Genomic DNA, 14,971 nt, shown 5'->3' with positions numbered 1-14,971 from the left:
ATCTGTGGTTTTCTTGATCTCTGAACAGGTCCGACAAACAAACCTAGTTCTCATCCTCTGTGACCCAAAGACCTGGGATTTGATTTGGTTAATATTCAAAATCAAAGGGCTTATGTCAACTTCAAAGATGTAACAAATGGTGTGAGGGTCTTTTCCCGTTTAAATGGGCTAATCCACTAAACCACCAGGATCCCCCTTTCCATAGAAAAGCATCTTTGTTCCCAAGGTCTATCTTTGTGTTTTTTTTTGAAGGCTTTCCTGTCTTTGCCCTGTTAAGTAGACAAGTGTAAAAGAGATCACGAGGCTTGATTACTTGAGACGACAATTACAGACAGGTCAGATGACCCTGCCTTTGTTTAGTTTAAAACCACAGTTCAACACAGAATCATCTAAGCTTTACAGCCATACTTGGTAGCTTTGCTTTGTTCTGACGTTTCATGTCGACGTCGTCTATCGAAGAGTTTAAAGTTTTGAGTCCCAGAGGTCATCGGGGATCTTTCGAGATCAAATGAACACATTTAGCTTTCCCTCCTTCGTCCGTCTCATGGGTGTTTGGGGTTGAAGCCGTCGCTACCTGGGGACCAGGCGAGGGACAGGCGCTGGCATCAGTCACGCAGGCGGTCACAAGAGAGTCATAAGACTGTTTGTGTAAAAATGTAGTTTTCTCCAACAGAATGGGGCAGTTCACTCCAGTTCAGAGCTGCCTTGCATTGCTGAATTAACTGGCTGAGAATCTTATTGCCAAACGTTATTTTCTCTTCAGCTCCCCTGGCAGGAGAAGAAAATAACATCAACCATCTTGTGACAATTCAGTGTTCTGCTGGGAAAAACTTTTGGATCTGGCATTCATTCATGTGGATGTTATTTAGACGTGAACCACCCACCTAGACCAGACCAAGCACCCCCTCCAAATTTACTAGATCCCAAAATTTGATCAAGTATCCGTGGGATGATCCACCATAGAGGCCCCTCCACTCAGCTGTTTTGAAGGCACAAAGGAGACCTACACAATATTAGGACAGTGGTCATAATGTAATGTCTGATCGATGTATCAGGTACTGTATGAGAATATTAAAGCTCGCTGCTTTTCTCCTCTTCATGTCAGTGAATTAAATATCTTTTGGATTTACATGAGGCAGCTGGTAAAACTAATAAAAAAAAAATCTTAACTGAAATTGTGTCACTGGGTTCCGGGTAGCCCAGTGCTCTTTAATAAGCGTGAAGATGTTCCTATCTATGACTGACTAATAGATGATGGTGAATGATTAATGAAGCTTCTTGTTAGCTGCACATATGAGTGTTACAGACAGAAAAGACGTGATGGTTATTGTTTATGAAGATCATTCACATGGTTGTCATAACATATCGAACATTTGATTTATTAAACATGCCATAAATAAACCAGTAACCACTATGTATGTATGTGTATATAAGTGTGTGTATATAATATATATATATATATATATATATACACACACACACGCGCGCACCTTGGGTGGTAGTGCTAAAAAGTAGGGCTGGTACTGACATAGTGTGTCATTGGTTGCATAACTGCATAATAGTCATCAGCTGTTTCCACTGGGAGGGGGCTGGGGGTCTGTTACAGATCCCCCCCATATCTCTCTCTCTTTCTCTTTTTTTTTTCCATTTCTTGTAATACCTCATACCTCTTACGTCTGCTGCCTTCTAACATGACTCACCTAGCTGTAAAGTCGTTGTGAGGGGATGTGACTCAGATAAGTTCGGCCAAGCGCCAGCGTCTTGATTTGGTGGCAGCGTAACACATATAGCTCCAGTTGATAACATTTTAGCGAGTCAAGACTTGTCAGGTGGTGAAAGTACAGTTTTATAAATGAGTTGATTCTTTATCTGTTTTCTACTCAGTGCATTTACCTGTAAATGTGTTTTTAACTGTTTGCTTTGGCTGCGTTTTATTGTTAGCTTGTGTTTATTCCCACAGTTTGAAACTGTAAAAAAGTATTTGAGCACAGTTTTTGGAAAACAGGAATACAGACCGATGCAGACTTACCTGGACGGATGGATCTTGGAGGCATTATGATAAGTTTTATATTTATTGCGTTTGCTTGGGACTGCACGTGATCGGAAGCTTTTGCCTTTAGTTGGAAAGGAGTAGATGATTGTGAGACGTGACTGACGTGGCTCCCCGTGCACATGGCTCCATAGTTAGACGTCTCTGCACGTGATGGCAAACGCACAAACCAGCGGATTTGACCCGAGGGCAGAGTAGTCGAGCGTGCAGTGCAGGCATGCGTGTGCGTACATGAATGAGGTGCACATACATGCTTTACATTTCTATTCATTCTTCATTCAAGCTTAATGCATCAGTGGGATGTGTTTTAGATGCAAGGAACTAAAGAGGAAAATAAATACGTTACTACTACATTATAACTAAAAAAGCTCTCAGATTCTGCCTGGGCAGCATGAATAGCTTAGATTCCTTCTATATATATGTTTGTATTAAAAACACATGTAAAAGCAGAGTCCTATTTTGAACGCTTCTTAGATTTTTGTGTAACTCTTTCTGACAGACCGGGACAGTGAATTCACAGAACCTTAGTTACATTAATAACTTTTTCTGCTGGATGCTGTCGCTTCACCAGCACCATTGAGACTGTCCTGTTTTGCTCAGGAAAACTTACTTCGCAGGTTGACATAAAATGCATCGCTCCAAATTCACCAATGGTAATACTATGTATAGAAAATACACATTATACCTGATGCTATTTAGCTTAGTCCGCCATGTGTGATCTGAGTGATCCGGTAGCTTTAACGCTGTAACTAACTAACAAAACTACTTATGGTTGCACGGCTTCTCCTGATACTGATCTGTTGATCCACAGTTTATCCATTTTGGTTGACCAGGAAGTTTTGAACTTTTGTCCAACGCTGCAGGGCCCGTCACAAAAACCAGGCTCGCAGATGTCCACTGACAGCCTGGCACTGTCCCCACTCCGGCTTTATTAACTGTTAGACTTGGGCTTAGACGGGTTTTATTCAACCACAAGGGGAATTGCTTGGTCGTAGTTGCACATAAAAAAAAATAAAGAAAACTAAACTAAACTAAACTAAACTAACTAACTAACTAAACTAAAGAAACGTAAATAAATAAATAAATAATAAATAAAATAAATAGAAAATAAAAAATAAAATCATGAAGAGATAAAATAAAATAATTAAAAATAAATAAACCAATTAAATAAAATATAACTATCCGGTAAAATAAAATAAAATAAAATAGTATGGGCAGAAAATTTTCTAAATTTGCATATGAATAAATATACAAGAAGTACAAACAGAGGTAAATATATATTAATTAGGTGCAATAATGTGAATTAATATTAATAACATGGAACTGTCTGTAACAGGAAGGTGAGCTGTTGTATAGCTGTGGAAGCGGAGCTGAATTAGTCTGTTGGCGAATGAACCCCACTGCCCTTCTGTAGTCACATATGGTGGTTGGGACGTCCATGATGGAGAGCAGTTTGTCCAGTGTCCTCATGTCCCTCACTTACACAAATGTCTCCAACTCTCTGCCGATCAAAGACTCATTTGGGCGTTACGTACCCCAGAAATCAACTTTATTGTCTTTTCTCGATCTCATTAAACACCCGTTATTGCTCACAATGGACATAAATGATCGCTGACGCATGTGGGATGCCTTTCGAAACATAAATTGTAACGTAGTGCCAAAATGTGAGTTTTAGCTTCTCTCTCTCTCTGTACGGCCGTGAATGTCTTAACTGTGAAGTCCATCTAAAAATGCCGTGTAGCACTCTCACCACTAGGAGGAGCGTCATATTTTCGAACACTAATTCGAACTACTTTGAACACGGACGCTAAAAACTACTGAAGATCCTCAGATGTTGGCTCAACCGTTCGCGTCGTCCAACCGAAGTCAATTATGTGCTAGCTTTCTATAAGAGTAATGTCGCAACTGGTTTAGATCGAGTTTGTCAACTTTCACATATTTGTTTATTTCTTCTTATTTACTTCCTGTTTTCTGTCACTTCTGTTGTGTACTGCTTTGTTTAAGGCTACGTAAGTAAAGTTGGCTCACGTTGCATCATCGTGTCTCTGCGCCGGCCTCCGCTACCATGTGTTTAATTAGCTTTGCTTGGATGCAGACGCCCATGGTGCAAATAAAAAAGCCGCCCTATCGCCTTTTACATCTCACTTTCTCTTTGTGGATAAACAGAAACATGTGAATCCAATCCTTTTTTGTTTTTTAATTTTTTATTCAAAGTAAAGCTGTGTATCAGTGTTCACGGCCTAACATAGGAGCGGTGTAACATCTTCAAACTGTTTGGTCTGTGGAAAATCTTTTTGCCTGGACAAACCGATCCCGTTCCAGATTACTATAAACAGACGAGGAGCTGCGTAAGAGTGATGACACAAGAAAAATACACAATACAGCTGCTCCAAAAGAAAAAAGAAAAAACTTAACGAGCTGTCCACAAACACTGGATATTCTGTTGGAAAAACATCAGAAATAAATCTTTTAAAGGTTTCCAGTTCGTACGGTTTGTCGTGTAACCAGCACCTCCTCTGCTGGCACGTGTTTACTATACAGAAGAAGCAGTGATGGCGGAACAGAGCAATAAAAGAGGCCGACTTTTTGGAAAGTCAAACTGCAGCGGAAAAACGCGAGGAAGCAAATGTCACACGCAGACTGTTTGTTTGGGAAAGTGTCTGGGAAGATACACCGCAGCCATAAAAAACAACCCCCCAGCCCTCGCTCTCGCTCCTCACCCCCCATCCCTCGTGACTGATGCTGCCCTGTGGAGCTCCTCGTCCACCTCGTAACCTCCTTCGTTTCCCACCGCCTCCTCGAAGCTCACTCTCGCTGATTCGCGTCGCCCCTGAATGACTAAACGCGGCGTGCGTTCTGCCGCTCAGGCTCGGCTGAGTCAAGTCTGCTCATGTATGTGTTTGTCTAAATGATTAGGTGGTAGTCTGTGACTGCGGCTCATCTGTTCAGGGTTGGCTGACATGTGAAAGAATTCCTCGTTCCATTTCTGTTCATCATTAAAACCTAATTAAAATCTGCAGGCTGCTTCAAAACGAAACTAAAAATTATATTTTTAATAAGAACAGGAATGTGCTGGATTTCCACCGAAGCCATGAGAACTTTAGATTTCGCTCTAATTTCGGTCACTCACGGCCTCTTTCGGGCCAATAGCTTCTTATCAAACAAAAAATAAATAAATTAAAAATCTATTTTTATGTGCTTTTTTTTTTCGCTTCCAGTTTTGACGTGGAGAATGGCCCATCTGCCAGCTGCAGCCCTCTGGACCCCCAGGCCTCCCCGGGCTCGGGTCTGGTCCTCCACACCAACTTCCCCGGTCACAACCAGCGGCGAGAGTCCTTCCTCTACCGCTCTGACAGTGACTATGATCTGTCCCCCAAATCCATGTCACGGAACTCCTCCATCGCTTCTGAACTGTGAGTATAAGCACAGGGGAATGAGCACATATAAAGAACCAGACAGCTGGCTGGGGCTGCACAGGAATGGATAATGCAATTAAAATACCAAATAATCTATTGGTCTGATCAAGGCAATTGAACCTGGATGGAACCGGTCAGATTTACTGATATTTGCACTTATTAAACTGCTTCCACCAGACTGTTCCTATTTAACGAACCCCGTCTCAGGTATGTCTTTGCAACACGTCCCCGTCGAGCCACAATTAACTTCTGTCCTCTGTTTATATTGCATTATCTGGGGCAGTCCATCATCTTTTTTTATCCATTTCCTCGCTCGTTCACGTTTTGCATATCTGCCTCCCAGTGATGTTTCACGGTGAGAGCCGTGCCTGTCGGCAGTGGCGCTGGACCAGAAACGGTCACTCTTCTCTCGGCGATAATAATGCTCGTCTGTGCTGACCACTTTGCATGCACCGATGTGTCTGTGTCAGAGAAGAGAGGTGTCAGTCAGCGGGGTAAGAAAAAAAAAACAAAAAAAGATGAAAAGTAACTAAGGAAAAAAAAGAAAAATGCCAGGTCTTGCGAGGTTGCCATGACAAAAAACAAATATTGCCGTCGATACAAAGACTCCTGTTTTTGATCCATGAGACCGTCCTCCCTTCAACTCCTCCCTTGGACTCCGTCTCGCTACTTGTTAATTAAAGGAATGAAGTTCCTTGTATGATGGAAATCGTTAGTCTTGTTTTTACAACCGAGCAGACAGAAATGATTGTAGCGCCTGTGTATCCAACAACAACCTGACGTGCATGTTTCTTATTCTCTTTCTCTTTCCCGTGTGTTTGCAGACATGGTGATGACTTGATCGTGACGCCTTTTGCTCAGGTAACTTTCTCATAGTCTGTTATCCAAACCATTCCTTATGTAAGCCTGTAACATATTATCCCTACATTTCTTAAACAGCAGGATAGCCAGACTCTGATTAAATAGAAACGTCAGTGTCCACACTGCAGACCTCAAATGACGCACCGTATAAATGTGTAATTTTATAAAGACTAACTCATAAATTGTGCACTCTGAATTACAACCAGACACAAATAGTAAATAACGTGCAAAGTATGGCACTGATTACTTCTCATTCTGCCTTTAGGTTCTGGCAAGCCTTCGAAGTGTAAGGAATAACTTCACTGTACTGACCAATGTCCAGTGTGCCTCCAGCAAGTAAGTGCTCCATTGCTTCTTGTAACTTTTTCTCTGTAGAAGTTGCATCTTTGATCAGATTTGAGTTCAAATGTGCAAGATTATCTGACTTCACCAGAAAAAAAACTCCAGGGGACTCATCATTGCACCTCAAAAGAAGATTCAGTGCCTTTAAAAACAAAAGGGAGTGTGCACTCAACCTGCAGCTACAACCTTTCGTCACTAGGTGGAAGCATCGAGCTTTAAACTCACTAAGCCCAACCATCCAACCGTCTGACCTCACAGCTGTTTCCACCAATCGCGACTGAGCAGCTAAACTAGACCAGCAAACAAATAAGCCTTGTACAAACACACATAAATACACACATGCTGTCAGCAAAGTGTAACGGTGGGGATGCAATAAGCACAAAAACGCTGCCACAAATAGTCGCACGGAGGGAATCAGTGGTACGCATTTAAACTATGCGCTGTATTTATGGTGCACTACGTCAGTCGCACTGCTTTTCATTACCTGTGCGTTCAACATGCGGTGATGCAGGACTGAAACACATGTGCAGCAAACTCATCAAACACACGGAATAAGCAGATCCGGTCTAACGAAAAGCAGCGCAGTTTGTCAGAGCTGCAGCAGCAGACGTCACCTTTAGCATCATCACTCCCAGCAGAGGTGGGACAACCTATCCAGATGTATGTAGGTCACCGTTCTCTCTCCTCCTCACTTCCATGACTTATGTGCGATTCTGTGCAAGCAACAGTTTCTAAAAAGGCCAAGGGCCCTCAGCTCCACCACTACATTAACATTCATTTGCTGTATTTACTATATGGAGCCTTTTTGACCTACATTTTGCTTCTCTGCACTGGTAGGAGCAGAGACTGAGAGATACACAAGTGCACAGACTTGTTTTGGAACTTTTGTTGACTTTTGGGTGGATGAGAAGATCAATCACACTCCCACTCTGTTAGGAGTTATTGTGGGGGTGAAGTGTCACCTTTGAGGCAGTCTTTAGACCAAGCCAGGCTAGCATTTTCCCATCTTTGAGCTGAGCTACGCTAACTGCCCACTGGCTGTAGCTCCATATGTAATGAACAGAAACAAAAGTGTTGTCAGTCTTTTCACTGAATTTTCTTTCGAGAGCAAACTAATACTTGAATATAAGCCTTTATTGAAGGCCTGTTTTCCTCACTTCATGACTTACGTGTGATTATGTGCAAGCAACAGTTTTTAAGAGTTGCTAAGAGCCCTGTGCTAATGCTCAATTTGCTGTATCTACTACCTATCTACTAACTACTTGAAGTCTATTTGACCTACATTTCAGTTCTCTGCATTGAGGCTGAGAGATATACAATTGCTCTGACCTTTTATCGGAATAGACTTTTGTTTGCATGGTTGGATAAGAAGATTAATTACATTCCCATATATATTTGTGTATATATGTGCTATACAAATGAAGCTGCAGCCTTATGTTGGTATAACTGAGCATAAAGACGGGAAATATTAGGAAGTAGCTTGGCTCTGTTGAGAGTTATTAAAATCTGAAGTTTTATGGGGATGAAGTGTCACCGTTGAGGCAGTCTTTAGACGGAGCCAGGCTAGCGGTTTTCTTTTTTACAGTCTTTGAGCTGAGCTACGCTAACTACCCACTGGCTATAGCTTCATACTTAATGAACAGAAACGAAAGTGTTGCCAGTTTCTTTCTCTGAACTTTCTGCAAGGGAGCAAACAAATACTGGAATATAAGCCTTTACTGAAGGCCACCTTTGTTTCTTTTCCTCATTTCCGTGACTTATACGTGATTATGTGCAAGGAACAGTTTCTAACAATTGCTAAGAACCCTGCGCTCCACCACTACATTACCATTCAATTTGCTGTATCGACTATTTGAAGCCTATTTGACCTACATTTCGCTTCTCTGCATTGATAGGAGCAGAGGCTGAGAGATACACAAGTGCACTGACCTTTTATGGGAATAGACTTTTGTTTGCAGGGTTGGATAAGAAGATCAATTACATGCTATACATGTGATGCTGCAGCCTCATGTTGGTATATCTGAGCACAAGGATGGTAAATATTAGGAAGAAGCTTGGCTCTGTTAAGAGTTATTAAAATCTGAAGTTTTATGGGGATGAAGTGTCACCGTTGAGGCAGTCTTTAGACAAAGCCAGGCTAGTGGTTTCATTTTTTACAGTCCTTGAGCTGAGCTACGCTAACTACCCACTGGCTGTAGCTTCATACTTAATGAACAGAAACAAAAGTGTTGCCAGTTTTTTCACTGAACTTTCTGCAAGGGAGCAAACAAATACTTAAATATAAGCCCTTACTCGAGGTCACCTTTGCCTCTTTTTCCTCACTTCATGACTTATGTGCGAGCAACAGTTTCTAAAAATTGCTAAGAGCCCTCTGCTCCACCACTACATTAACATTCAATTTGCTGTATTGACTAATTGAAGCGTTTTTGACCTACATTTCGCTTCTCTGACTGAGAGATACACAAGCGCACAGACGTGCACTACAGTTTGATGTTTTGGGAATCGACTGTTGTTTGCAGGGTTGGATAACTACCCACCGGCTGTAGCTACACGCTCAATGAACAGAAACAAAAGTATTGTCAGTCTTTTCACTAAACTTCAAAGGAGCAAAGGACCCAAACAGATAAATATAATGTGCGCATCAATTAATAAATAACAGCCCTCTGCTCCACCACCAGATATATTAACCGTAACTGTACTGGTCATGTGAAGCCGCTTTCAACTACATTTCACTCCTCAGTTTTGACAGGAGCCGTACACAAGTACACAAACAAGCACCAACATGCTAATGCGAGAACACATTGAACTGCTTCCACCCACAAGAGTCCTTACGCTGAAAGGACATGTATTGATACGCTGTCAGCTGCCCGCCTCCTGCTCCCTGCTCCCACTGGAGCACACATGGCCTGTCTCTCATCCCTTCTGATGTCACCTCTCCACTTGAATTGGTTAATGTTTTTAGAGGCAGGACACTGACCAGCGCCGCGCACCTCACTTTACTCTATTTATAGTATAACAAGCTAGTTTGCGAAGCCTGTTGCACAGCTCAACCAGAAAACAAGTGCGGTGCCTATAAACTGCTCTAGAGTTGAATATATATATATGTATATATATATGTGTGTATATATAGAGCAACACTGACATATCACTTATCTATTATATATATAAATATTCGATGTTACATAGAAAAAATGTGCTATAAATATTAATTGAATATATATATATGTATATATTTAATGTTTTATCACCTGACATATTTAAAGCTGGTTTCACTGTTAGGTTTTATCCGTTTTTGTTGGCCAGTGCCAAAAAAGTCTCTTAAATGACAAAATGATTCATCACTCCCAAGATTACAGTCACTTTATTTATTCCATTGATTATTTTTTTCAGTGAATATTTGTGTGTAATAACAAAAAAAAAACGGGCCGCAAAATCTTTGTGCAATAGAGCTACTGACACTTCACGCAAATGGTCAAACACTTACTTAAATATAACTTTTTAAAGGTTATCCAAAGTACGTGTGCAGGCTAATCTTTCCGTCCTCCTTTCTCTACTTCCAGGAGGTCTCCTGCAGCAACCACCCAGCCTCCAATCACCAGAGTTTGTCTCCCAGGTAAGAAGCTCAGAGGAATCTCCTGCTGCGTGTCTGAATTCTTTGAAGCTGTATGAAGAGATTGCCTTGTTGTTTTTGTTTTTTTTTCTTCTTTATCTGGTTTGCATCTAGCACAAACATCCATCTGCCTCCATTTTTCCCTTGTTCTCGTTATTCTCTCCTCCTCCCTCCCGCTTCCTTCGTCTTGGCATGAGTTTGCCTACGTGACGACTTTCACTTTTTTTTTTTTTAGCCATCTGTCTTCAGCTCCGGCGTTGTAGTCCAGACTGTTTTGTCATCGAGCTCATTAACCTCCTTCAAACACAATTAAATGGCAGTTCAGACAAACACCCGTGCGCACGGGGCCTTACACTCGCACACTGTGCAGTCTATCGCAGCGGGCTCGCTCGCAGATAACGGCAAACCTCCCATTTCTTCTTTCATCACACTTGATATTCAGCAGCTGCGTGTGTGTGGTTGTGTGTGTGTGTGTGTGTGTGTGTGTGTGTGTGTGTGTGTGTGTGTGCAAAGTGTGTATTGCTCATTGCTTGCAAATATGTTTATTTCTTCCTGTTGCTTAGCTAAGGTCATTTGGTGCAGGAGATAACCACAGTCATCCGGACAAATGCGCTACAATCATACAAATGTACGTTTAAAAAAGCATTTACTTAACATATCTAAATGCAGTTGCATTCAACAGCACGAGTCACAAGCTTATTTGATTTTAATTGGCATTAATTTCCTATAAATGGCCTTGATTTATACAGATTACTGTATTTGAAATCTGATGGAAACTTAAAAGTTGTCACCAGTTGACAATCCGAAGGCTTCCTTAGATATAAATAACATGAATTAAAATAAAAAAATAGTTTTTGTTTGTTACGTTGCAGTAGAACTCTGGGGTGAATTGTCCTCTGTGTCATATGCTGTATTAGTTACATACAATGACTCAACATGTGCCTCATTTGCTTCATTCCGGTTTAGTCTGAGGCGCTAATCGAGACAGAAATTATTCTTTTTCTCGATGAAACACAAAAAGCATCAGGCCGTGACCCTCGCACCTGTGGGCTGATGTTCCCACACTGTCTAAGTAGAACATTTAAAAAACACCAGCAGCAAATGTGTTATTGTAAAAGAAAAAAGAGGTCGATGAGAAACAGCGAAACTGAGAACAGTGAAGCATAGTTAACATCACAAAAACCAACATGATTTACATAAAACCAATTTCGGAGCAGAGCTGGTGAAAATGAAGCCTCACCTAAGTATTCCCTTAATTCTTTGGTCATAGATGTGCCTTGAGAAGACTCCTTTAGTCTGATCATGTGTCATTCATGTTATATTTTCATCAATACATCAGCCTCATTTAAACTGTTTTCACCAACTTATTTAAAAAAGAAAAAGAAAGAAAACCTTTCCTTCATTTTTTCATTGTTATTTTTGTTATTACTTAAATCTCAAAGGTCATATTGATAAAATCTTAGTAACACGTTGCACCACTTGTGTGGGTGTGTGGTGAGTGTGCGTGTGATGTGTATGTGCCCCGACTCGGTGACGGATTTGTAATTGAATATTCTCTGATGGTTTTCTTAAACTTTGCCTGTGCCATTTTGCAATGGTGGATTGACAAGGTGTCTGACTTGAATGAGTGTGCACCGTTGTGTATATGTATCACTGTGAGTAATGTGAGTCTGTGTGTGTGTGCGCGCTGGGGGGAGGTGTTCCTGTGGCTCTGATTGACGTCAGCACGCCTGTATGTGGCTTCTGTTGACTTCCTGTCAGAGCAGATGGACTGAGTTTTCGCTTCCTTCTTCAGAACCGCAGCTCATCAGGTGCTCTGAATGTGTGTGTGTGCGTGTGTGTATGTATTGGAGAGTTTTGGGGAAATGTGTGTGTGTGCACACGCGTGCGTCTCATAAACCAGCTCCATAACGTGAATCGTGACCTTTCATTGCAGGGTCGTTACTAAATTACCGGGGTGTGCTACAATCAGCTTTGTTTTTGAAAGAGTTTAGGTAACACAGTCGCCTACATATGCTCTTTTCATTTCTTCTTTTCTTGCGCACTACGGCTCTACGTACATTGGTTGTTTTTTTTGTTTTTTTAATATTTGACTTTATATTTAGTGACAGAGCACATTCTATTTTCTATGTTTATTTATATATATATATATATGTGTATTTTTTCTTTTTGTAAATTCCTTGACTATACAAAACCAACTGAAATAATCAAAAATGTCCAAAGGCTTTAAAGAAAAGCAACTGGACCTGCAGAGTTTCTTGAAAATGTTTCACGACTCATCTGATCCGAGCAGCTTCTTCATTCTTTTCTGAATCAAAACTATATTTTGTGCCAACTGCAGCAAAAGACACAGTCAGTAAAGTGTGATCCAAACCAGTTTAATGTAGAGGGACCGAACCACTAACTTAGAAGTGTATTAATCTCTAAATAACGACAACTCCAAATGTTTCACTTTGTTGTAGTGCAAATAAGTTCAAGTATGTTTTGGAAATGTTTACATTTATTCAATTGTACCATTACAAAACGTTTGTGAAGAAAAAGAAGTGCTATTTCTGTTTAGGTCTTAGTGTTGTGTTGTGTCCGCAGCTCTTGCTGAAACTGCATGAACCCTATAGCAGTGAATGGCTTCAGTGTCATTTTTGCAGTTCTTGCAGATGTGGACCAGATTAGACCCTCTGGCGGTCCACTTTTGGCCCGCAGGCCTTATGTTTTGCACTTGTGCTCTAATCGTACGGCGCTGTTTTTCCTCTCTGTTTTCTACTTTAATTCTCGTAGTCTCGTAAAAAAAACGAGACTTGAGCTGAAACAATAAAATGATCCGAATAACAGTAAATATATTTCATATGATCCCAAAACACAATTATCCATTCATCCATTGATTGCAGTGTTCATTTTGTGCACTCTATACAATGTTATGCAATATTGTGCTGTTATTAATAAGTATATATTTAAAAATAAAATTTAAATTTTAAATTTTTTTCCGATGTTCTGAACAAATAAATGATTAAAATTCATTCATAAGTGGCATCCTAATATTAATGAAACTATGAGTAAGAATACACATATACCTATATGTGAATATGCTGGATAACGTCCTGCTATATCATAGTGTTTCATTCAATAAAATGATAAATGCCACATTTAGAACACGCCACCTCCTTGGAAAAAAAACAGTACAGTTGAAACTAGTCACGCATATTGTAAACTCTCCATGGTCACGAGTGGTAAATGCATTTCTTGTCAGATGCTCGTGCCTTTTTACACAGTCAACACCTGCCCACCACGTAATCCCCCCTCAGCTCAGTCCCACAGTTTTCTCATGGTCTCGAGCCGCGTCCTCACGGAACACATCTACGCTGCAGACGCATCCATCTCGCCTACACCCTGCGTCCATCGTGCCTTTTTTTTTTTTTTTTTTTGTGCACAGTTGCTTTTCATTTATCGGTTTCTTTCTCTCTCTGTCTCTCTTGACTGTCGGAGGAGGGGGCAGGAAACGTGGGGCAGGAAGAGAAGATCAGATTGTTCCTGTTTTGCTGTCTCTAAGCTGTTGTAACTTGACGGAAGCCAGGAGGAACTGTGTGTAGATGAGGTGTGTGTCGTGCATGTGTTACAGCTCGCTGGAGAAAAATAGGATGCAGGGAGACAAAGGCCTATTGTCTGTGCCCACACACTGCACAAACATGCACATGCTGACACGACTATACAACACGTAAATACCTGCAGTGCTGCACACAGGTGAACCCGTTTCACCTTTTATTGGAGTCCAAAATCAAGCGTTTTAATTGCTTTTGCATGCAAATAAAATAACTGAAAAGCTTGCATAATATGGATGCAGCCTTTGAACGAAATTCAACATGTTTTGCATCTAATGTTAAGTCATCAGATGCAAAACAAGCTGTGCCTGAAACCTGTGCTCTGTTATCACTAACGCCATAAATAACCTGGCATCAGAATAAATATTTTTTTTTTTTTACACTTTCATTATTTGGATGATTGATTAATCAAATTTGTGGACAATCTGCCTCTAAACACATTTGACATACATAATGTGTGTAATGTTTCGCTCCTCTGTACTTTGCATGGTAGACTTTGCACTGCTATTAATGGCCTTTCTGCTTCACAGCTGAGGGACTGGTGGATTCTCTCACCGAAACAAGTAGTGTTGCACTTTGCAAAAGAAAACATATGCATAACACTATGAACACCTTATATTGTGTAGGTCTCCCTTGTGCCTCCAAAACAGCTGAGAATGGACACGGGCCTTCTGAGGGCACCCTGTGGTGTCTGACAGGAACAGGAAGTTGATAGCGGGGGGGACTTTCGGTCCTATGGGTTGAGGGGAGGGGCCTCTGTGGATCATCCCACAGCCCACATCCCACAACGCTGAACTGTCCCAGGATGGTCTGTTTTATTTCATTCTCCTGAAAGTGGTCATAATGTTACGCCAGATCGATTGTGTATTTTTGTCTAATTCGAACTGGGGTTTAGAATTCAGCAAAAATCTGAAAACGCGGACATCCAAGTTTCAATATCCAGGACTGGTGCCAAAAACTGGAGCCGCGTGCATGGGTCGTTAAGCTTCGCCCCAGAGTGGAGTCAGTCCCCATCGACCCCATATTAAAAAGCCCAACTTTACAACAGAAATAAACACGTTTACGGCCTGGAACTAAAAATGTTTTGGTCTCTATGGCT

At 41.1% G+C, this 14,971-nt stretch overlaps 1 protein-coding gene across 4 annotated transcripts in view; it reads left to right on the top strand.

Moving 5' to 3' along the window:
* The window catches only part of pde4ba (phosphodiesterase 4B, cAMP-specific a), a 181,419-nt gene that overhangs the window by 116,238 nt on the left and 50,210 nt on the right, over positions 1–14,971 (top strand). For all 4 annotated transcript variants that reach the window (XM_047588340.1, XM_047588342.1, XM_047588341.1 and 1 more), the window contains 4 exons: positions 5,269–5,463; positions 6,291–6,327; positions 6,593–6,663; positions 10,230–10,282. In XM_047588340.1, the coding sequence (XP_047444296.1) occupies positions 5,269–5,463; positions 6,291–6,327; positions 6,593–6,663; positions 10,230–10,282 (356 nt within the window). The remainder of the gene's footprint in view (positions 1–5,268; positions 5,464–6,290; positions 6,328–6,592; positions 6,664–10,229; positions 10,283–14,971) is intronic.

The sequence above is a fragment of the Mugil cephalus genome, chromosome 6, assembly GCF_022458985.1.
Source record: "Mugil cephalus isolate CIBA_MC_2020 chromosome 6, CIBA_Mcephalus_1.1, whole genome shotgun sequence".
In the NCBI taxonomy this organism is placed as follows: Eukaryota; Metazoa; Chordata; class Actinopteri; order Mugiliformes; family Mugilidae; genus Mugil; species Mugil cephalus.
This window is presented reverse-complemented; position numbering and strand designations above follow the sequence as displayed.